Source organism: Galeopterus variegatus, unplaced genomic scaffold, assembly GCF_000696425.1.
Source record: "Galeopterus variegatus unplaced genomic scaffold, G_variegatus-3.0.2 Scaffold2108, whole genome shotgun sequence".
NCBI classification, from domain to species: Eukaryota; Metazoa; Chordata; class Mammalia; order Dermoptera; family Cynocephalidae; genus Galeopterus; species Galeopterus variegatus.
The window spans coordinates 182,285-205,128 of NW_007728219.1; the positions used below are offsets into that span (position 1 = coordinate 182,285).

The following is a 22,844-nucleotide window of genomic DNA, read 5'->3' on the forward strand; positions in this document are numbered from 1 at the left end:
CATCTTCCTAACTGCCGGGCTATGAAGCTATGAAATCCTGGGCTCTGTCCCAGACCCTCGTGCTGGTAACAAGGCCCCAGCACCCTGCTGCTTGCCACCCCTGCCTGCTGCCAGGACCCCCTCCTCCCTCCCACCCACACCCTGCCCCCCCACCCCACATTCTCTTCGGGTAATTAGATTCCTCTCAATTAGCAGATTACGATCATTACCAACTCATCTGGCAACTAAGCTCTGCACCCACAGCTGGGGAAAGGGGGGCGCCAAGAGGGGCACATGGGGGTCATAGGCAAACATGAGAGATGGCTGCGAGAGGAGGACTGAGAGCTCCCAAAGGGCAGGGCCAGGGTGACAGCACGTGGCCCTCCCAGGACACTGTGCCTCTGGAGAGAATGGCACCAGCTCAGGCCTGCCCTGCCTGCCAGAGTAGGACACAGCCATGAAGCCTCAGGCGGGGCCGAAACCCCCACCCCGCCAAAAGCCAGGCTGGGAGCAGATGCAGCCGGTAAAGCAGAAAACAGGCCGGGGCTGGGGCTCAGCAGGCAGAGGAGAGCGGGCTGCCGGGTGATTAGCCCCGGCCCTGTGGCTCGCAGTCCCTGTGCCCGCTGCCCAACCAAACTCCTTCCCACTTCCCTTCGGAAGCCTTGTGCTTGGGAGCCTGAGCCGGGCCCAGTGAGGAGGAACAGGGAGACGGGCAAGCAGGGGCGAAGGCGGGGCCCGGCCGGCTGGGGAGCCTGGAGGGCCTTCCTCCTGAGCAACACAAGAGGCTGAGGCAGTGGGAGGGGGAGATTTACCAGGGCTCCAGATTCATTATTCATGAGCCCGCAGCAACGACTCCAATTTAAATGCTAATGTGGGGGTCCTGACTCAGCTGCCCCCCTTCCGCCCCCACCCCCAGCCCAGGCACAAGCTGAGTCCGAGTCTGTGCTGGCTCTAAGGTTCACAGGGTTTATTAGGGAGTGGGGAGTGAGGCCAGGAGTCCCCCCAGCCACCCACATTGTTCCCGGTGGGTGAAGATCCTGCCTGGCTTCCTCTGGTACTTTCTGGACAGAGGCTGGCCAAGCAGGCAGCAGCCTCAAGGGAAGCAGATAGGCATTGGGGGGCCTTCTGGCAGCCCCCTCAGAGGATGATCTGGTTGGTGAAGCTGCGGCTCAGCTCCTTATGTGGCAGAACAATCGAGTTCAGGATGAGCACCTCGGCAGGGATCCGGACACGGCAGCCTGCAGCAGGGATGAGGGCACCAGGGGGAGGTCAAGGGAGGGGAAACGGGCAGAGAGCTGGGGCCATCCAGAAGGATCCCTCCCTGCCCATCTGTGCCGCTGGCCTTGCGCCCCCGGTGACTCACACAGGGCCTGGCACACAGCAGGCACTTGGTAAATGTTTGCTAAATGAAGAAACACACACACAGAGGAACAAATGCTCCCCACAGAACACTGGCCACCACCTGTGGTGGCTTCTAGTGACTCACACAGGGCCTGGCACACAGCAGGCACTTGGTAAATGTTTGCTAAATGAAGAAACACACACACACAGAGGAACAAATGCTCCCCACAGAACACTGGCCACCACCTGTGGTGGCTTCTCCCAGCCCCAGGCCCCCAGGGAGCTTTACCCAGGATGGTGATGGCAGGCAGCAGCTTCCCATCCTTGAAGAGGCTCTCACTGTCCATGCGGGCTCGGGGGTCATTGGGGTTGGGGTCATTGGGGGTACCCTCCACGCGGGCCCAGCGTCCTACAGTGCTCCCCCATCCCACGATGCTGTGCAGGACACACGTATGCTCCTGCCAAACAGGATGGCACGAGGTGAGTGGGGTAGGAGGGAGCAGGAACAGGAGGGTGTGAGCTGGGGCCAGGGGCAGTGCCCTTGGAGTTCACCCTTCTTCCCTGCTCTGGGGAGTGGGGGGATACCCAGGTCCTCCCTTCACACTCTTGGGATGCCACATGCTGCTGTGGGTGACCTGGAGCCTACCTGCAATGTGGCTCCGTGGAGGACAATGCTCTCTCGGAGCCTCACACCCTCGCCCACGGTCACCCCCTTTCCGATGGAGACATTGGGGCCCAGCTGTGGGGAGGAGCACACACCATAAGCCCTGGAGGAAGATCCCCAAGTCCAATCCCCTCCAAGAACAGATAAGGGGGAAGCAACCTCCTTGAGACCACACTACAGGCCATGACAAAGAGAGAGACTGGCGCCCAGAGCTCAGGTGGTGTCTGGACCACCCACCCATCCTGATGGCAACTGACTGTCCCCTCCCTGGGGCTGGGCCCACCACTTACCACAGCTGATGGGGCCACCTTAGCCGTCGGGTGGATGTAAACGTTTCCTAGAAGCAGAAGAGAGGACCTGGGGGCAGATATCCCAAACCATTTCTGGATGGGGGCAGGGATTGAGACTTCAATTCTGGAACAGCAGTCATGGCTCAGAGGGCAGAGGGGGTTGGTTGTGGGAGGTTAAAAATGAGGACAGAGTGGGTACCTCGGATTCGTGGACCCCCTGGAGTGTGTTTGGCCAGCCTTTCTGGGTGAGTGAACTGGTATCGGCTCAGATAGAGGCGGGAGGCATAGAGGGCTGAGCTGGGGGCCATAAGGGGGGTGGTGCTCAGGGGCCAGCAGGGCCTGTGCCCACCACCCCAAAGTCTGAACCCCCAGGCAACCCAGCCCCCCCAGCAGAGCCATAGAACCCCCCATCTCCAACCCTGCATACCCTGCAGACTTGATCTGGCTCCAGATACCATCGGTGAGGTGCACATAGATCTGGCCCTGCCCTGCCAGGGCTGAGAACACATCCTGCTCCAGGCGGATGGTACCTGCCCCCGGCCACAAGCCTGGAGAGTCCTCCCTGGCAGAGAGGGGGATGCTAACATCAGTTCCTTAGTGGGGCCCCAACTATGGGACCAACACAGTCCCTCAGGGACTGGAGTCAGAGGAATACCCCCACCTGTCCAGTTCTGGTCAGGTCCTCTCCAAAGGGCTGCTCACATCCCAGGAACCTCTCCCACCAGGGCCCAGCTCGGGTGCTACCACAAGGGAGCCCAGACATAGATCCACTTCCCGTCTCTACCCCATGTCCAGAAGAGGTTCCCCCATTCTCATTCTCCTCCCCATTCACCCCTCCAAAACCCCCCTCCCGCCATCCTCCCCTCAATGGATGGAATGAAACACAGACTCACCCCAGAGCAAGGCAGCTGATGAGGGCAGAGACAGTCATAGAAAGAGAGGGAGAGAGAGAGAGATGGTAGAGATGCCAGCTCAGCAGAAACAGAGACAGAGAGGCCAGGAGAGATGGAAAAAGAAGCAGAGACATGGGCGGGAGTGAGAAATGGCTACTTGGGGATGAGGTACAAGGTGGGGAGGTAGTCAGGGCAGACTCAGTAAAGGCAGGGGGCCCCTAGAAGGGAACAGCTTTTAGGCCTACGAGGGGCGACCCTGGGATTGTGACAGCAGGGCTCTGGGGTGCTACACTCCAAGGGGAGCCTGAGAGTACGTGTGTGTGCGTGCACGCATGTCTGCACCCGAGTGTGTGTGCACCCGAGTGTGTGCTGCCTTCTGTTCTGAAAGGCGTCTCTGGGACACTCAGGGCTTAGAGAAATGGACCAGAAGGGGAGTGGGCAGGCGGTGATAGAGGAGGAAGTGGCATGGATAAGGAAGAGGGACAGAATGAGGTTAGGAGGGGAGGGATTCAGGAGGCTCAGCTGGGGATGACAGGTGGAGAAGGGAGAAGGGAGGAGGAAGGTAAGAAGGTTGAGATGGAGCCTGCAGAGACTGGTGTGTGTTGGGGTCTGTGACAGGGGACTTGGGGTTACAGGGCCATGGGGCCTGCCTCACAGTTGCCTATCTTGCTGATTTCGCTGGAACACATCCCGAAGAGGCTTCAGGGCTTCCGGGGAAAAGAGATAGATGCCGCAGTTGATGATGTCACTAATAAATGTGCTGGGTTTCTCCACATAGTGCAGGACCTGAGGACAGAGCAGGCAAGGGATAGTGGAGGGTGGGGAGGACCACTGCCACAGTCCCCTAAGACCCTCTGATCTCCAGGCCTGCCCTGCCCCTCCTCCCTGCTGCCAGGGCGGTCTTCCTAAAATACAGTGTGCATCCTGCCACTGCCTGCCTTTAAACCCTGAGATGACTGCCCTTCACCTTCACCTCCAATCTCCTCCCTGCTGCCAGGGCGGTCTTCCTAAAATACAGCGTGCATCCTGCCACTGCCTGCCTTTAAACCCTGAGATGACTGCCCTTCACCTTCACCTCCAAGAGAAATCCAAACTCCATGCCCTCTCCTGCCCTCTCCTTCCCACCTCCTAGTGCTCCCAGAACACAACTTCATGCCATTGTATACCTGTGCCTGGAATGCCTGTTCCCACCTCTTCATCTGTAAAGTCCACATTTCAAAACCCAATTGACATTGTCACTCCCTCTGTGAGTCCTCTCTTGCTGGCCCCAGAGATAGTTATTCAGGCCTGTGTCACTTGCAAAGGTTGGCTTTTGACTCTGTCTCTCCCACTACACCGAGGGTTCCTGAGAGGCAGGGACTGTGCCTTTTCAGCTGTGTTTCTCACACCTAGCTGGTGTCTGGAACAAAACTATATATATGGAGGTATGTATATATATATATGTACCACATATATGCGTATGTGTGTGTGTTCGTGTGCATGCATATGTGCATGTGTGTTTATATGTATGTTTTATATCAAAGCATAATCAGATAAAAGGGGTGTGTGAAAGTCAGTTAGGCTCAGGGGCAGGGAGTTTCACAGCCCCTCTGCCTGGCCAATTATGTCCCCACCTCCACAACTGGGAGGCATTATGCTATTTGCTGCCTCTATGCCTTTGCACAGTCCATTCCCTCTGCGTGAAAGGCCTTCCTGCCTCCTTCCTCATCTAGTCAAATCTAACACAGCTCAGACCTCACTTCCTCCAGGAAGCCCTCCCCACCTCCACCCTGGCAAGACTGGGTTGGGCCCCCCCTTTTGTGTTCCCTAACACCCTGTGCATACATTTATTAGAGCACCAAACCCATGGAAATTAACCGTTACCGTTTTCCTGTAGCCAGTCTCTCTTAAAGGGATAAAAGACGATCAATTGGGGGAGTGTCCCACTTGTTTGACAAAGCTGGGGCCCACCCAATAGTACTCCAGCGTTCTCTAGAGGCCTGGGGTGGAGGATGATGACACACAGAGGAGGCAGCCACCCAGCCCCCTCTCCACTCTCACCTCATGCGTTTCTGGATTCTCAACAATGCAGCCATAGTTGAGGGATTGTGTCCTGTTAGCCTGAAAGACAGACGCACCCGAGCTGTGACCTGCCTGCTCCAGGGCAGCCAGGTCTGTTTTCTCTTTCTTCCTTTCCCTCCCCTATAGCACCTGGCACGCAGCTCCACCACTGACAGGCCTTCAGCAGGGGTGAGAACTGACAGCTGCCCTCCCCCTCCCTATGTCTGAGCAGCCAAAGGGCTCAGGGTCTCCATTGACACCTCCACTACTGCTCGGGCAGTACATCTCCTCCTGACGCCCATTCTGCTCCAGCTCCCAGGCTGCTCCTGCCTCCCTGATACTCTACATTCCAGGAACCTCTCTGGATCACCCCTCCTCACCTTCCAGCCCTCCCGGCCCCCTCACCGTTGTGCCAAGGAGTAAAAAAGGGTGAGGCTGGCATCTGTGGGCATCCAACATAGCATTCAAGGGGAAGTCAGAGCAGACGTCAGCGTTGAGCACAAAGAACGCCTCGGGGCTCCCAGCCAGAATCTGGTCCCGGAAATGGTAGAGACCACCTCCTGTGCCCAGGGGTGCAAATTCCTGCAGGTACCTGTCCCCAGGGACCCCAGAGCCAGTTCAGTGAGACCCAAGGAGACAGATACCAGGAGCTAGGTCACCAGACCCCCACCCCTCCCTGTTCCCAGGAGTACTCCTGCCCAAGGCCCACAGAGAAGCTCCATAATTCAGGGAGTCAGAGATGCCCAAATAAGAATCCTTCTAGTATGTGAGGGTGAACTCTGGCAAATGTTGATTCAACCCACTCCCGAGAACTCAGAGGCCTAGGGCACTCCCCTCCCCTATATATGTATGTGTGCACAAACACCTGACTGGAAGGTTAAACTCCTGCTGGGCAGCCTCTAGGAACTGGGTAAGGGACTCATCAGGTTGGTAAAAGCCAATGAGCAGAATCTCCTGCATCCCAGGGACCTGAGAACAAGGGAAGAAGTTGGGAGAAAAAATACACCAGGTCTTCAAAAAGTTCATGGAAAGATTCATATTATCTTTTCATTCCATTTTTCCACAAACTTTTTGAAGTCCCCTCGTATCTGATAAGAGGGAATGTTGGGGAAATCCCTGGTGCTGGCCCTGAAGTCCAGAGACCACAGTTGCAGGCTCAGCTCTGGGGCACTCACTTTACCACTCTGGCCTGTTCTCCCCTCTGGACAATGAGGACATTAGAGGAAGTCTCAGCCCTAATCTTTCAATCTTTCTTTTTTTTTTTTAAATTTATTTTGGGGGGGTGGCTGTCTGAAACAGGGATCCGAACCCTTGACCTTGGTGTTACCAGCACCACACTCTGAGTAAGCTAACCGGCCAGCCCATAATCTTGCAATCTTTTATTATCCCTCCCACCCACCTGAATTAGGACTCACTCTAGGAAAGACTTTGCCTCCCAAGCTGCATTAAGGGATAACCCACCCATTTTTTTTTCTCCATTCTTATTATCTGTCAGTATAAGTTTGAGATCAGCATGAGATCAAGGGCCTGCATTGTACTACGCACCTTACAAACATCACCTCTAAGCTTTGCTGCCCCACAATGAGGTCTAATCACCCCCATTTTACAGATAAGGAAACAGGCTCAGAGAGGGTGTAAAATTGCGTCAAGCCTCACAGCAGGCAGAGAGTGGATTCAAATCAAAACCTTGCTTGCCCAAATATCAAAAGCAATAAAGAAATGAGCTCCATGGTGAGCAAGGGTATGAATTCTGTGCTTTACCATTAAGGGTCCCCATGCTATGGCTTTAAATTGTCTCTGAGATCTCTGCCTGATCTCACTTTCCATACTTTAAGAACAGGAATGAAATCTGAGCAGGAAGAAGCCAGATTAGGGGAAGACAGCAGGGCAGCTGCATGTACAACTTGAAGGGGTGTCATTCACATTGTCAACTGTGAATGATGGACTTTGGAGTTATGCCTGGTGGGAAGAGATCATGGCTGGGAAAGGGGGAAATATGGCATGGAGAAGATGAACAGAAAGTGAGGTTAGACAGGGGAGCCTATGCTGTTACCTGGGCACAGGACTCGATATGGTGCTGGATCATAGGGACCCCTGCCACAGGAAACAGTGGTTTGGGCACCTCAAAAGACAAAGGCCTGAAGCGAGTGCCTGGGAGAGAAGAGAGGAGATTTCAGTCTCTTGCCTCTCTCTGCTCCCATCCCACCAACCACTCAGCCCAGCCTCCTCCCCCCTTCCTCTGGCTGCTCACCCTTTTGAGGGCCTCCAATCAAGATCACGGCTTTGAGCATGATGGTGATTGCTACTTAAACCTCAAATCCCAACAGAGAAATTGGGCTCAGATCTCATACTCCAGCAAACCTAAAGTCCCAAATATCAACACTTAGCCCTCTCCCAAGATGTAAAACCAAAGTTCAATATAGTAGTACTTCCCTGGACACAACACCTAACAAATCCCACACGTCTCAAATCCCAACCCAGATTCCAGTTGGCCTTCAAACCTCACAGTGATTCTTCCCAAATTCTCAAATTCGCACTTCACAGTTGGATCTCTAACAGGCTTCCCTCTGCTCATGAACAAATTCTGCAAACTCAGAACTCAGCAGAGACCCCCTTCTTAGACCTCAACCCTCAAAAAGCTGAAAGCTCAAACCCACTGATTCTCAAATTGTTGCATCCTCATTCTAAAGGTTAAGCCCTGAATCCCAATAGTGAACCCTGAATACTGAACCGCAAACCTTGAGCCCCAGATATTTAACTTCAATCCTAAGCGGAACCCCAAGTATTGAACTAACACTGATCTGCATTTGATGAGCCCCCAGTCCTAGCAAAAACCCTTCATATGCTCAGCCTGAATCCTAAAACTAACCTCTCTATACGCTGAACCCCGAACAAAAAGACAGCCCCTTGGCATCCTAAACACTGAACCTACCACCCCCCAAGTCCTAATACCATCGGTGCTGAATTTCTGCATTCGGAGGACTGACTGCTGACCTTCTGAACCCCACAACTGACACTGTCCAGTAAACCCTAGCGTCTGGTAGCCAGAGGCTGTGGGACCAGCACAGGCACAGACATGCGGAGCCAGCCGAGACCTCCGAGCCCTCCCTCCGTCTAGGGGCCGTCCCCTGACCCCGACCCCTTCCGCCAGCCATCCACCAACTCCCTTTACCACTAGCTCTCTTTATGCCAGCTCGGTCGCCCGCTACTGCTTGCTCCTTCCGCGCACGTGTCTTCTCGTAACTCGCGAGAACTCCTTCGCAGAGCCTGCCGGGAATTGTAGTTCTGAAGATTCCCCCCCCCCCTTTTCGAACTGTGAGGGAAGGAAAGCGATGGTGGAACCCGGGGGCGGAGCCAAAGGATCGAGGGGGCGGGTCTAAGTGTTTTTTCCCCCCCTTTTCGAACTGTGAGAGAAGGAAAGCGATGGTGGAACCCGGGGGCGGAGCCAAAGGATCGAGGGGGCGGGTCTAAGTGAGAAGGGTGTGGCCTGAGAAGCAGAGGCTGGAACCTGAGATTGGGACCTGAGATGTCCGGGAATGGGCCCAGGGGCAGCAGCCAAAGTGGAGAACTAGGTCACAGGGAAAGGCAGGACCGGAGACGACAGGAGGTGTGGGTGGAGGTGTGACCTGCCTCGGAAGGGGCGGGACCAGAGAGCAAACAGCCACCAGAGGGTGGGGCTTGAGGGACACAAAAGAAGAGAAGGCGGGGCTGTGGGCTCCAGGGCCAGTAGCTCTGGGACGTGAAGGAGTGTCCGACGGTGAGGGAAATCCTATGTCAGATTTACTGTCTGTAAGAGGAAGCACCGGACTAGGTACTCTCCAAACTTCCTGTGACCCCAACATTCTGTGACCTCTGTCTGTGGGTCTGGAGTAAGTGTGGGTGCGGATGCTGGGGAGAGGGCATGGCGACGCTAAAGAACGGAATAAACACGGAGGATCAGAGAGAGCGGCTTTAGTAAGCGTGATGGAGGACGGTCGTCAGTCCCACCCACCCCCGAGCTTGGAGCCAGGGTGAAAAGTCTGAGGGTCCCTTTCAGGCCACGTCCACGCGAGCGAAGCTCTGGTCCATGCCCAGGCTGTTGTCCACGTACACCTCGTACTTGCCGCTGTCCTCGGGCGTGGCCCGGCGAATGGTCACCGTGGTGGTACTGCCGACACGGAACAGCACCCGGGGAAGGGGGACAGAGAGAGAGGTCCGAGCCGCGGGTCAGTTTACGAGCGCCCCGGACGAGCCTAACCAGCCAGCTCTGTTCTTCGCCTCCCGGTTCCCCGCCTCGTCCCAGTCCCGCCCCGGTTCCAGCCCCACGCCCTCCCCATGCCGCAGGTCCCAGCTCTCGCCTGTCATCCTCCTCGATGTCGCCCCTGTCCTTGGCCCAGCCACGTTAGGCGCTGGCTCGCCCACGATCTCCGCAGTCAGCGTCACCGTGGCACCTTTGCGCACTTTAGTGTTGGCAGGTCCCTTTCGAAACTTCGCCAGGACTAGAGGAAGCAAAGGGAAAGGACCTGCCAACACTAAATCGCCCCTGTCCTTGGCCCAGCCACGTTAGGCGCTGGCTCGCCCACGATCTCCGCAGTCAGCGTCACCGTGGCACCTTTGCGCACTTTAGTGTTGGCAGGTCCCTTTCGAAACTTCGCCAGGACTAGAGGAAGCAAAGGGAAAGGACCTGGAGGTGGACACGGCAGGGCCATCATCTCCCCAGCTAATATCTGGCCTTAAATACAAGTGCGTTTGAACTCGCAGTGTGAGGTCGGGCAAATCATTAGCCTCTCTGGTTTCATCTCTTTAGCTGTGAAAAGGGACTTATCCCTGCCCCTCCGACTTCGTGTGGTCGAACAGAGGATCAAAAGAGACAGCGTGTAAAAGCCCGGGAATGTTCGCAGACCTTGCGGTGCCTCGGAGACAGCTCTGGGTGGTGAAAATTGCCCTGGGTTGGGAGCCAGGCTCTAACCCTGGCTCTTCCTCTGGGTCCCTGTGTGACCTTGGGGCCCTGGAGTCGCGTGATCGAAGCCCACAGCGGACTTAGCCTGGGTGCGGCCGGATCCCGAGGTAGGGAAGGACGCACACGGCCGGCTTGGCGATGCGCAGCCGGGGGTCGGGCTCTCCACGACCCTATGCTGACTCGTCTAGGCCCAGCGGTAAACGCGCGCGTCTGGACCGGGCTGCGGACGCCCGCGGGGTGGTGCTGTTCTGAGCCCTGGCGCTGCGCCCGGGGCGCGCGTACCTTCCACGAGGATGTGCGCCGAGTCGGAGCACTGGCCAAGGCGTTGGTTACGTTGATGCTGTACTGGCCCAGGTCTGCCAGCTCACGGTCGCGCACCACCAGTGCCACTACGTCAGGGTCCTCGAAGACATAGCGGTACTTGGGACCGTAGCACAGCTCCTGCCGTCCTTGCTCCAGCTTGGCCGCAGTGCCCTCGATCAGCACCACGTCTTTCAGCGGCTGCAGCACCCGCGGCGGTCCCTTCTCGCGCAGCTCCTTTCGGGACCTACCCGCGGGCCTGGCTAGGGCCTGGCGCTCCCATGACACGGCTCCCACCCGCCCGCCCGCAGCCCTGTCCGCGGTGCACCGTCTCCCGCCCATCCCCTTGGCCCACCAGACTCCTAAAGGTGGGAGTGGGTAGGGATAGGGGGTGCTCCTGAACTATTACCCTGGTAAAATGATCCACTCTTGCCGGTAACCCTTCCACACCTCAATAACCGCTCTCTCCTACCTCCTACGTCCATTAACCCTAGTTGTTCGTCACAGTGTTAATCCTCCCACCCCCACCCCCAGTGCAGGAATGCACTTTCTGTAGCCCCAGCTCCCTTCCTCCTGAGGGCCCCAGGGCTCCCTCTCACCTGTGGCCCTGGTAAGAAGCCTGGATGCGATTGTCATGCTCTGGACCTGGGGGTCGTTGATATCCAGGGTACATCCCAGAGGTGGGGCTGCAGCCGCTGGTTTTTTGGCAGGAGTTGCTTTGAACATCTTTGGAAAGCAGAAAACAAACATGGGGGTCCAGGCTGAGACAGAGGTTCCCACCTTAGCCCTTTCCCTGCCTGATCAGAACACCCCGTCGGGTGGGAGTGTCTGGGGCGTCTCTGAGGATGAGACTCACCGTGGAGGGGTTTACTTCAGGACTTGGGTCGACTGGCTGGGTTGCAGGCAGCACAGAGCCCTTCCGGATGGCACAGTAAGGGAGTGGGCAGGTGCTCAGGCCTGGGCCGGGTTTTATGCACTGCTCCCCTTCCTACCTTGTTTGGCGAGGTTGCCCCAAGCCCCCCGGGACCCCGGCTCACACCCCCTGATCCAAGCAGATTCCTTAGTTAGCCTGAGGATGACTGGGATGCTGGCTCAGCCACTGGGGCAGGACCGGGGGAGAAACCCAAGCGGCTCTGGGGTGCACCCATCAGCACCTGGACAGCTGCACAGCTGGTCGTGGCCCCATTCCCTCCAGGGCAGGGGATATCCATCCCACTCCCAGGAGGACCGCACATGGCTCCTAGCTGACAAGAGACTTGGCTCACTGCTGGGGCAGCTTGCACTCAGGTCGGTCACCACACAGGCAGACAACATGCTGGTCCCTTGACACTGTCAGTTAAGGGGGTGCAAGTGTTTGGAGGGGGGGGTCCCTGAATGAAGCCAGAGTAGCCGCAGACTTCATGGTCCATACAGCCAATCATGACCACACAGGCAGACAACATGCTGGTCCCTTGACACTGTCAGTTAAGGGGGTGCAAGTGTTTGGAGGGGGGGTCCCTGAATGAAGCCAGAGTAGCCGCAGACTTCATGGTCCATACAGCCAATCATGAAAGGGCCACGTGGCTATCAGGACCAACCTGGAAGCGCCTTACTCCTCTCCCACACCCACCCCTACCCCTAGAGTCTAGGGCTGTCGTTTCTGCACTGTGCCTCCTGGTGGTAAACTCAGAAAAATCTACAGAGGCTGGGAAAGATTTTTGAGACCAACAGCCCCACCAAATCATCCTCATCCCCACTCGCCTCGATGTGACATGGTAGGTTCAGGCTGGACTGCAGTGCCCCTGGAGATTAACACTACTACTGACTCCCCAACCCTAGGTTTGCCCAAGCCTTTTGGGTTTTGGGGGTATAAACTGATGCATAGGAGCATCAGATCGCCTGAGGTTGATGTTCAGTTAACCCCTCTGGGGCTTGCCTGGAGCCCAGTCTGCCCAGGCCAGGGCACCAGGTAGGAGAATTGCTTGTATTCATTGTGACTACCCGCCCAGGTGTGGAGCACTGTCACTTTTTGATCAGAGCAATTTTGACACAGCTCTGCTGACATAAATTACCTTTGCTCCTCCGGGTTTGGAACAAGCCGTTCACATGCCATTTCCAATGGAGATGGGAAGGAAGCTCCAGATCAGAGAGGGGACGGGAGAGGAATTTTACCATTTATCAAGATATGAGTTCAGGCACCTCATTTTTATATGAAAACACTAGCAGTGTGTAGGGTATTGGAGATTCTCACTGGCAAAGTGTATATCTTCATCACTAAAATAACAGGTGGGCAAAGCGTCTCTCTGGTCCCCTCCAGCTGGCTTTAACATCCTGTTATTTTATGATGATGGGGCTTGCCTCTTCCCTGGGGTCTTGAGGAGCCAGTGAGGCTGGGCTGGGCTGGCCTGGGCTGGGCAAAGCGTTGTTTGAGCTGGAGCCAAGGGGCCCCTCAACCTCGATCAGCACACACCAGTGCCAACTTTCTCTGCTCATGGTTGGCAGCTTTGTTACATTCACTTTGCCAATAACAGACTTTTCAAGGTGGAGGTGGGAGAGGGGGGACAATCCCTCTGGATACAAGGAGACCTGGATCCACCCATTGCCCCCCACCCCACCTCAGGGAAGGGCAACTCAGTTCTAGGACCCAGTGGCCATTCTGTGGCACTGCAGGGGAGTGGCTAGAATCAGGGTGCCTTAGCACCCAGCAGACCCCCTAACTTGCCCTGGTAACAAGAAGGCCCAGGCTGATATGTCCCTCAGCCCTAGGAAAATGCTGGACACAGCCAACCAGAGCACTCCCAGCTGGTGCTCCGTGTGCTCTGGTCTGTGCTCTAACACCAAGAGGGTGGCTTGGGCCTGTCCTGGTTTCTGTTGCAGCTCTTGATACCACTCACTCTCGCCAACCATCAAGATGAAACCCACTCTGCTCCAGGGGTCAGGACCAGAGCTGGCCTTTTAGGCAGAGTAAAGGAGGCTGAGCCATGATTAGGGTGTGGACTGGCTCATTCCAGAGCCTGGCGTCCCCCAAGTTGTGAAGCAGGAACATGTGACAAGAGGTGGGGGCTACCAGAGTCATATTAGAAGATGGGGGGGGGGGTTCAGTGGGTCTGCCAGCATTCCAAAAACTGCAGTGGGAAAGCAGACCAGTCTCCCCTCCTCTAGGAATGAGGAGAGGTGAGGGGCCAGGAGGGCGAAGGGAGGGCCTTGGAAGGTCCCAAGGTGCTGCTGGTATACCTTCAAATGTGTGTTGAGGAATCCTCAGCTCTCACTGGCCCAGAGAAGAGCGAATGCCCAGGTCCCAGGGCTCACACCCCCCAGCCATCCCTCCCCACAGACCACACACAAGTCCTGCTGCTTGCCATTTTTATTTTCCTTGTGACAGACAGATGGACAGCTGGATGGCTGAGGGGATGGTCAGGACGACATGGGCAATAGGGATTGGATGGAAGGAAAAACGTCATAAAAGTCAATAAATAAATAAATATGAGTGGGAAAAGGGGCAAAGGCCATGGAGGGGCAGTAGGCACATCCTTAGGCCAGCACAGAGTGCCTGGAGCTGAGTCACTAGACAGGAGGTGAGCTCCAGCTTGAGCCACCACTTGCCTCCAGCCTGCCATGTTTCTGCATTTCTGCTCTGGTGATGCCAGCAGCTGGCCCACCCCACCACCACCACCGAAGTCCTCTCTCCTCTTCCTCCCCAACCTCACACCCTCTCTCACATCCTGGCTCCCGTCCCTGCTTTACTGGCACTCACTCCCAGACCACTGCCCTGACCCCCTGGGCTCCTTCCTCTTCCTCCTCTCCAGCCACTTGCCCCCCTCCTCTGTTCTCCCTGAGATGTAGCCCCTATCCCCAACCTTCCTGGAGTCTCCCTCTCCTTATCCCTCACCTCCTTTTTCTCTTTACTTCCCCATTCCCTTCTTGCCCCTCTTCCTGTTCCCACCCCTGCCCAGCCTGGCCAATCGGTCTTCCACTCTGGCTCTGGCCAGGGGTGGCATCAGGCCAAACCCCCGGGCCTCTGTCCCCACAGGTCCATGAGGTAATAGCCTGGTCAGATGTTGCTGCTGGTGGTATCTGAAGCCCCAGGCCCACCCGGCTCAGCTGTGCCCTGGAATGTCCCTTGGCATTGGTGGGAAGCCCAAGTCAAACCCAAGGCTGAGCTGTGGTCCATGCCGTTAGGGGCTGCCGGGGTAGGAGCGGAGCAGCACCTTGTGGCGGGTGGCGGCCTCAGCCCGGCGGCGGCGCTGCTCGCCCAGGAACTCTTTGAGCCGGTTGGTGGTGAAGGTGAGTGTCTGGCGGCGCAGTTTCATCAGGTAAGCATCCTGCAGCCACGGGTGGGCCAGGCAGTCCTGCAGGGAGGGCCGGCTCCTGCCAGGCCGAGCCAGGGATCGTGAGCCTGGAGGGATGGCTCCCAGAGTGGGTGGGGTCGGTCCTCCCACAAACCACACCCCAATCCTGAATCCACCCCTATATGTGTGATCTTGGGTAACTCTGGAGCTCAGTTTTCCCATCTCTGGAATGGGGACAGTGATTCTACCTCTAAAAAGGCTGCTATGAGCATTAAATAGTGGGTAGTACAACTATTCAGTAGAAGTAGCAGCAGCCAACTCTGGAGCTCAGTTTTCCCATCTCTGGAATGGGGACAGTGATTCTACCTCTCAAAAGGCTGCTATGAGCATTAAATAGTGGGTAGTACAACTATTCAGTAGAAGTAGCAGCAGCAGCATATTATTAGGGGAAGGGGAGGAACTGGGGGATTCTTGGCACAGGCTGGACCAGGACAGTCTAAGGCCAGGGGCAGGAAATGCTAGTGGGTTGGCAGGTGTGGGGCCCACTCACCAGGGATGTACTGAGAGGACCTTTCGCAAGAAGAGGGTGGCACTCTGGGATGTGTTGGGGTATAGCTGGAAGGCATCAAAGCGTCCCCCAACAATCCGAGCCTCCGTTTCCTGGGGATCTGGCTCATAGAATGGGGAACGTCCGCTGAGCCTGTTGTGGAAGACAGTTCAGTTGATACACATGAACTAAGGGCAACTCCCAGGCCCAAGGACATTAGCATGGGTGTTCTGAGGGGCACAGAGCTCAGGGACAGTGTGACCCTGCACTTGGCTGTGTGTGTGCATGTGCACTAGGGAGGCTGGGCACAGGAGAGGGTGTAGGCAGGAGGTGGGTCCTGGAGCTCAGAGTGTGGGAGGGGCCAGGGACACTCACATGATGTAGGTGAGCACACCTGCTCCCCAGATGTCCGTGGCAGAGCCGATGGGTTCTCCCTTCACCATCTCAGGAGCTGACAGGAGACAGAGGCCAAGCTGACCCAGCTTCCTGGTGGCAGGGAAGTGGGCAGAGGTGGGGGAGGGGGCAGAGACAAGGGAGGACCCTAGGAGCTTAAGGAGGACAGTGCCCAGGTCACCAAACCACGGGTATGACCAGAGCAGTATGCCTTGTGAAGGCCAACAGGAAGGACAGAAGTGGGGGTAGCCTCCAGGAGAGATGTGGGGCACCTGAGGAATAAGCCCAGGAAATGAATGGTGGAGGTCCTCAGAACTCCAGAGGAGCTGAGAGCCCGGGTCCCTAGCTCCTTGGATCAACTCTGATGTAGGGCTCCCATCCACAGAGTGTGGCTGACCTCAAGATTAAGAGCCTTGAAATCAGCTTGGCTGGCTCTAATCCTATGCCTGCCCCTTCTAGCAACGGTACCCTGGGCCATTTACTAAACCTGTTTGGCTTCCTACTGCCTCATCTGTAAAGTGTGGCTTGTAGAATCACTCTAAAGAATAGAGATGATGAACATCAAGCATTTAGCAGGTAGCTAAATAGTAGCTGGTTTTCCTTATTTATATAAAGTAATAATTGATTCTCTTGTCTTTTCGGCTTTAGCAAATCCTGCCTCTACCATTTATAACTGTCTGATTGGACAAATACTTAACTTCAGTGCACCTCTGTTTCCTCATCTATAAAAGGGTGGTAATATTATGCCAAACTTCAGAGCTATTATAAAGATTAATTTTTAAAAAAATCCACGTAAAGGACTTGATTCATTGCTTGCATACAGTAAGCATTCAATAAGTGACACATATGTGGGTGAAGTGGGCTGAGCCCTGGCCGCTGCCCTTCTGGCAGTGCCCCAATCCCCCATCCTGGCTGGCAACAGATCCCCTCACCCATGAACTCCAATGTGCCCGTGCGGTGGCCAAGGGGCTGCAGGGCCTGGGGGTTGTAGGGCTGGGCACTGCCGAAGTCCACAATCTTGAGGGCATTGTCAGGGGCCAGCAGCAGGTTGTCTGGCTTGATGTCCAGGTGCAACACGTGGCGGCCATGAAGGTAGTCCAGGCCTTGTAGCAGCTGCACTACATAGGTGGCCACGTCATCCTCTGAATATCGGAACCTAGGGGACAGGCACGGAGCAGGTGGTCTCCCAGGCCAGCCTCCCTGACTGTCCCCTCTGTTCCCCCGGCATGCCCAGCTACCTGTCGCTGAGCCCACAAAGGAGTTCCCGGTTGCCACAGCTCTCAGCGATGATCACGAGGTAACGAGGGGTGATGTAGGCCTCATGCAGGGACATGAGCCGCTCGTGGTGCAGCGTCCGCAGCACTTCATATTCCTGCAGGACTCGTTGCTTGCCCTCAGCTGCATAGGGCACGATCTTAGCCACGAACGTTCGCCCTGTGGCATTCTCTCGGCATGCTCTCACAACACCAAAGCGGCCCCTATGTGTGTGTGGGGGGGGGACACCACAGGCTCAGAAGGAGGAGAGGGACACTTCCATGTGATGGCTAAAGTGGGTAGCAGGGACCCCTATGGGCAAGACTGCAGCAGTTCCAGTAAGGGCACCAGATTTTAGTCCTAAGAACAGGGTTTGAGTCCTAGCTCTGCCACTCACTGGCAAATCCCATAACTTCTCTAAACTCAGTTTTTCCACCTGTGAAATGGGTGATGATAATAACACAGAGTCGTCCTTTGAGAGGTGTGAAGATTGAATGAAATCATATGGCTAAAGAGTTTAGTACAGAGCCTGGCACGTTTGAACTCAGCAGTTCTAAGGACCCAGATCTCAGCACCTCCCCCGACCCCAGCCAAGACAGTCTGATCTTCTCTGAATCCCTGTGTTCTCTACATTTGACCCACTCTCCCCGTCCTTCCCTTCCCCAGCCCTTCTTGCCTGGCTTTCTCCTCCAGAAAGGTGTATGGTTTCTGAGGGGGCCCCTGCCGAAGAGTAGTGCCCTCTGGCCTGGGAGAGATGGGGGGACCAACCCGAGGGGAGCTGACCACCTCCCTGGCCGGGCTGAGGCTCCGCATAGTCACCTTGATGGGCTCAGGAGGGGGTTCAGGGGCTGGGGGCTCAGGGGCTGGAGGGGCAGACACAAAGGAAGTCACCATGTAGAGGGGAGTGGAGGAAGATGCTGTTTTAACCCCTTGAGGGGTGGAGGCTGGGGTTGGGGTCCAAGTGTCAGGGACAAAAGACTTGGGCTCACTTGGGGTGACCTGGGCACTAGGTGGGGTGGGCTCTGCTTGCCGGGCAGCCTGTAGGCCTCTGTGCTTTCGTGGGGGGGTTTGGGGAGGTGGACCCACAGCCTTGAGTGAGGACAAGGCCTGGCTAGGGGGTGTGGGGGGAGAGGAGGGGCTGAGAGCAACTGACGGGGGGACAGGGAAAGCAGGGGCTGGGGTTGGAGGTGGGGCCAGTGAGGTAGGAGAGTCAGGAGGTGGGGCCCTGGCCGGCCCTGAGGTAACAGGGGCCTCTTGGTAAGCAGCAGATGGCAGAGCTGAGGAATCTAAGAAAAGGCAAAGAAAATCATCACCATGGTGTCCTGAGGACAAAGCCACGGTGCTCTGAGGGGGTGGGCCCTGGGCTCATAGTCCCCTTCCTTCTCCCACCACCCTCCTCCTCGTCCCACTGACCTTGAGTGCCCCTGATGAGGACCTTCTCAGAAGGATTGCTGAAGGGCCCCTGCCCAGCACGGTTGGCACAGGCCACACGGAACCTCACAGTCACGCCGATTGGCAGGTGGGTCACGTTGTAGTAACAATCAGGGATGCCTGAGCTCACAGGGTGCCAGGCAGACTCCCCTGCAGGCAGGATGCGGGAGAGGCTGAGGCCACAGAAGGGGTAACCCAAGCTCCCAGTGCTATCTGTGAAGAGCCAGCGAGGGGACCTCTCTCTGGGGAGGACACTTGCCTTCCCAGGCTCCTCTACCTTCCATCAGCCGCACCCCACTATCCTGCCCTGTCCCTCACCATCCACCCGCCGCTCCAGTGTGTACGTGCAAGGTGCCCGGCTGTCTCCTGGCTTCCACAGCACCAGCGCCGTGTCCTGGTAGGTCTGGGGCACCTCAGGAGGAGCTAGCTTTCCTGGGATGCCTGATAAGGGGAAGAGAGTCCCAGTGAGCCCCTATGTCCCAGTGAGCTAAGAGAGCCCATCAAGCCCTGCTCCCCTCCCCCGGGTTCTGCCCCAGGCTCACGGGCCACAGCCACAGTACAGGAGCTGGTGATGCTGCCTAGGACGTTAGTGGCTGAGCACTCATAGAGCCCAGCATGCCGCTTGCCCGCCCGGGGGATGCTCAGCAACTGCCGCCCATCTTTGCAGGACACGATGATCACAGAAGGCTCTGACCGCAGAGATTGCTTGTCTGGGGGCAGGAGGGGCAGAAGGAGCTGTTGACTGAGGCAGCACACATCCAGGCTCCCGTCACTTGCCCCCCACCCCAGCATCCCCTGAACCATGCCCACCCCAAGACCTAGCCTCTTCCATCCCTGGGCTTGGGGCCACTCACCGACTTCCACCTCCAACTCTGTGGGAGATGTCATCTCCTTACCTTTCATCCAGGAGATATGGGGTGCAGGGCAGGCTGCTGGCAGGCAGAGCAGGGTGGCTGCCTCCCCCTCTAGCAGCACCTGGTCCTTGAGTTTGATGTGGAAGACTGGGGGGAAGTCTGGAGAGAAAGCAGAGAAAGCCATCTGTCTGCAGGGACACTGGCTCACCTACCTCTGAGGTGGGGGGGAGTGGAACCCACCATACCTCTGAGAATTTTCTTCGCAGCAAGCGTCACTTTTCCCAGACCTTCACTGTACGTAGAACTATCTCTACTTGCACTGACTATTGGAGATGCTTGGTAACTACCTCATATGTCTGTAAATCACTTAGAGCAGGGCCCGGAACTATGTTCTGTATAAGCACTTGTTAAATAAAATAAAAAACAAGTATTGAAAAACAGTAATGGTTAAGATCCTGCAATAGTCACTCCCTCTGGGCCACCACAGGGCAAGTGAGAAGGGAGGGAGAGGAGAGAGTGATCTGAGCTGAGAAGGGATAAAATGTAAAACATTCAATCAGAATGTGCAGTCTCCCAAACATCTGAAGCCAAGGCAAACCATGGGCAGACCCCAGAAGTGTGTCAGCCTGCCTCCCTGACCCTCTTCCCATGTGGGGTCTGGGAAGAGGGTTCTAGACCTTCTATGTCCTCCTGCAGATTAAGTGGTGAGAGCTTTCGAAGGAGCAAGAGACAGTATCCGCATGACCTTGGGCAAGTCATTTACCCTCTCAGAAGCTCCATTTCTTGTCTATAAGTTGAAGAAAGTAATAATACCAAGCTCAGAAGGTTACTGTGATAATTAAAAGAGGCATGTAAAGTGCTTAGCATGTGTCTGTGCCTGGCATATAATAAGTGCTCATAAATGTTAGCTTTTATTGTTCTTCTTATTATTGTCTTGTTAATATACCCAGTAGAGAAGCCAGTAGCAGACCCCCAGAGAAAGAGGCTGTTTCAGCAAAGCAGGGAAGCTGCTTTGCCAGCTGGTTGTGATTGTGCCCCTGGTGGAGTTGGGGCCAGGATTTTGGCTCCAGCGCAGCGACCTATGGCTCCCTAGTGCCCTGAGGATTTGAGTTTGTGATCCCTGGGAATGTCCCTTAGAAAAATCCCAATCTGGTCCTGGGTAGAGGGGGCAGGCAGTGGGGGAAGGTGGGTGAGATGGGTTTTTTTTTTTTTTCACCTGGACTGAAAGAGCTAAGAGACTCCTGGGAGTCCTAGCTGCTGCCTGTCTGAAGAACCAGGAGGAAATGGAGTGGGGATGAACTGGGCAGGAGCAGATGATCAGGACAGCAGCATGTCCCCTCTTCCCCCTGTACCCCATTGCTCCACAAGTAGTGGTCCCACACTGAGGCTCCAACACTGTGATGTGAACATGGTTTCATAGATTGCTCCCTCCAGACAAGTGAGGGTACTGGGTAGAGGGAAGAGAGCACGAGGCCAGGAGGAGAAGTGAAAAGTGACCCAGGCCCAGCTCTGCCAGCCCCACCCCCACTCCCCTGGGGCCAGCCCTAGTTGATAAAATGGATGTGGGACAGCCTTCTTCCTGCGGGGAGCACAGAACGGGAGCAGGTGGGGTAAGGGGACACCACCTAGGCAGGAAATCAGCTCCACAAGCAAAACAGAGCTGGGAGGGAGGCCCCAGGTGGGAGGGGAGCAGATGTCCCCAGGATTCTCTGTTGGCTGGTCTCTTCATTTCCCCTCCTCCCCACAGGTAAGGGGACACCACCTAGGCAGGAAATCAGCTCCACAAGCAAAACAGAGCTGGGAGGGAGGCCCCAGGTGGAAGGGGAGCAGATGTCCCCAGGATTCTCTGTTGGCTGGTCTCTTCATTTCCCCTCCTCCCCACATCCCCAAGCTGGCCTTCCCTCCCTTCTCACTCACTACAGCCCCCACTGCCCTGACCATGGTTGGACACAATCCCCTCAAGCCCAGCTGAGGCAAGACTGAAACCATTCTGACTACCACCGGGAAACAGGGGAACAGCAGAACCAACGGCTTATAGAGACCCTGCACCCAGTCTGGTTGCGGGAGCTGGCTCCTCTCCTGCATTCTGGCCTTGAAAACCTGGCCTCCAAAAGCCTTTGCTTGTAGTCCCGGAGTAATGCCTCTTTTCATGTGGGGGACAGCATGACCCCAAGTGGAGAATTCTTCTCTCCCTGCAGCCCCAGGGCACAGGCAGAGAACAGACCAGGGCATACCCCAAGCCCCCCTCCCCCTAGCAAAGAGCTCTGAAGGCTGTTTTTCTGTGCAGAAGCCCCTTCTGGGGACAGGTCCCAGGAAAGGACAGCTGAGTGCATAGGGCTGTAGAGAAATGGAGAATTGGGAGCACAGTCCTCTAGGCAGGGAGAGAAAATGTCTTTGGGTACTCACTCTAGCACACACATATCTGAAGGAAGGCTGTGGGGCTGGGGAGCCCTATCCTGAGCTCCTTCAAAACCACATGCAGTTACAGAAACCTTCCAGGGTCTCTGCAGAGAGGAGGCCAGCCAAAGAAAGGCGTAAGTATAGTGTCCTGAGCCACTTCTGGGACCTGGCTACAGGGGGTCACACAGTCCAACTCTGGCAGCTCCACTGACTAGCCCTGTGACTTGGACCAGCTACTTGGTATCACTAAGCCCGTTTCCTCACCTGTAAAATAGGGATGATGTTCATAGTTTCTAAGCAATGTTACCGGATTGAATGAGGCAACGCCTCTAAGGTGTTTAATAGGACACTGGGTTTTGCTAATTCATGGCAGCTGCTGCTATTACTATCCTTGTTGTTTTCCTGACTCTAGGCCCCTTTCCCCGCCGCCCAGGCTCCTCAAGGGGGCCCACTTCCCACCCAACTATGAGTGTTCCCTGGGGTCTTTCTTACCTGACTCACTGCGCACATACTGGTGACCCAAGTCCTCCTGGACACTGGCAGAGAGGTTTGGCTGTGAAAACCCCTTGTCCTTCCGCAGGCGAGAGAGGCCCCAGCGCAGCCGGCTTCGGCTTTCCCCTGGAGCTGCACAGACCCAAGCCCATGAGCACTTGTCCGGCAGTACCAGCAAGCCCCCACCCACCTCCCCGCAGCTCAGCCCAAAGCTGCAGAAAAGGGCGTCTAGCCGCCGCCTCCCAGCCTCCACCTCTCAACCGCCGTCTCCTCCAGCCCTGCCAATTCCATCCTCAGGGCCTCCAGCACCTCTTCAGCCTCTCTCTGGTAGGTGTCTCCAGCCCTCTCTCCAGCGCACTCCCCTGTCTTCCGCTTTCTGCACCTGCCACCTACCCCCGCCCCTCCTCACCTGAGGAGCCCGACGTGCCGCTGGCCTCGGAGCCCAGAGACTCCGCGGAAGGCGTGGTGGCACCGGCCTGGGCGGCCAGCTGATTGTGCGGGATGCCGAGGCGCCGTAGACTGTCGCCCTCGGACGTGGCCCTACGCAGCCGTCCAAACAGCGGCGTGCTGCGGCCCGACGCGCCCCCAGAGTCCTCGCTGCTGCCGCTGCGCTGCAACCGGCTCGACAGCCGCTCCAGGGTGGAGCTCAGCCTCCTGCGCACCGTCAGCACCGGGGAGCCCCGCGCCGAGCTACCGCCCTCCGAGCTCTCCCCGTCCCCGCCGCGGGCCTCCCAGGCCGGGTGGCGCTGCGCCGGCGGG

General features: G+C 56.5%; 3 protein-coding genes across 5 annotated transcripts in view; all 3 read right to left on the reverse strand.

Moving 5' to 3' along the window:
* Positions 1-925: 925 nt before the first annotated feature.
* On the reverse strand, positions 926-8,430 carry GMPPA (GDP-mannose pyrophosphorylase A). 3 transcript variants are annotated; one of them, XM_008580482.1, is made up of 14 exons: positions 8,380-8,430; positions 7,459-7,568; positions 7,261-7,358; positions 6,073-6,176; positions 5,613-5,799; positions 5,208-5,267; positions 3,823-3,953; positions 3,168-3,182; positions 2,702-2,836; positions 2,474-2,571; positions 2,275-2,321; positions 1,967-2,059; positions 1,610-1,778; positions 926-1,217 (listed from the first exon to the last, which is right to left on the reverse strand). In XM_008580482.1, the coding sequence occupies exons 2-14, from the start codon at positions 7,496-7,498 to the stop codon at positions 1,117-1,119; spliced, it is 1,278 nt and encodes a 425-aa protein (XP_008578704.1). In that variant the 5' UTR covers positions 7,499-7,568; positions 8,380-8,430; the 3' UTR covers positions 926-1,116. The 3 variants fall into 3 exon arrangements, with proteins under 3 accessions (XP_008578704.1, XP_008578703.1, XP_008578705.1); XM_008580481.1 differs by lacking the exon at positions 8,380-8,430 and having other exon boundaries at positions 7,459-8,198; XM_008580483.1 differs by lacking the exons at positions 3,168-3,182; positions 8,380-8,430 and having other exon boundaries at positions 7,459-8,197.
* Positions 8,431-9,169: 739 nt separating this feature from the next.
* LOC103596776 (CAVP-target protein) lies at positions 9,170-11,172 on the reverse strand. The gene is given in 7 exon segments (XM_008580484.1): positions 9,170-9,378; positions 9,548-9,586; positions 9,747-9,846; positions 10,429-10,470; positions 10,473-10,693; positions 11,046-11,076; positions 11,079-11,172. Coding segments are annotated over 7 exon segments (666 nt in total). The 3' UTR covers positions 9,170-9,239.
* Positions 11,173-13,771: 2,599 nt separating this feature from the next.
* The window catches only part of SPEG (SPEG complex locus), a 47,522-nt gene continuing 38,449 nt past the window's right edge, over positions 13,772-22,844 (reverse strand). Inside the window, exons 29-40 of the mRNA XM_008580485.1 lie at positions 22,495-22,844; positions 22,086-22,217; positions 19,236-19,352; positions 18,882-19,049; positions 18,658-18,780; positions 18,322-18,489; positions 17,585-18,194; positions 16,893-17,132; positions 16,587-16,810; positions 15,637-15,712; positions 15,265-15,414; positions 13,772-14,793 (exon numbers count right to left, since the gene is read on the reverse strand). The exon at positions 22,495-22,844 is cut by the window's right edge and continues 3 nt beyond it. Coding sequence (XP_008578707.1) covers positions 14,601-14,793; positions 15,265-15,414; positions 15,637-15,712; positions 16,587-16,810; positions 16,893-17,132; positions 17,585-18,194; positions 18,322-18,489; positions 18,658-18,780; positions 18,882-19,049; positions 19,236-19,352; positions 22,086-22,217; positions 22,495-22,844 — 2,551 coding nt within the window. The 3' untranslated portion in view covers positions 13,772-14,600. The remainder of the gene's footprint in view (positions 14,794-15,264; positions 15,415-15,636; positions 15,713-16,586; positions 16,811-16,892; positions 17,133-17,584; positions 18,195-18,321; positions 18,490-18,657; positions 18,781-18,881; positions 19,050-19,235; positions 19,353-22,085; positions 22,218-22,494) is intronic.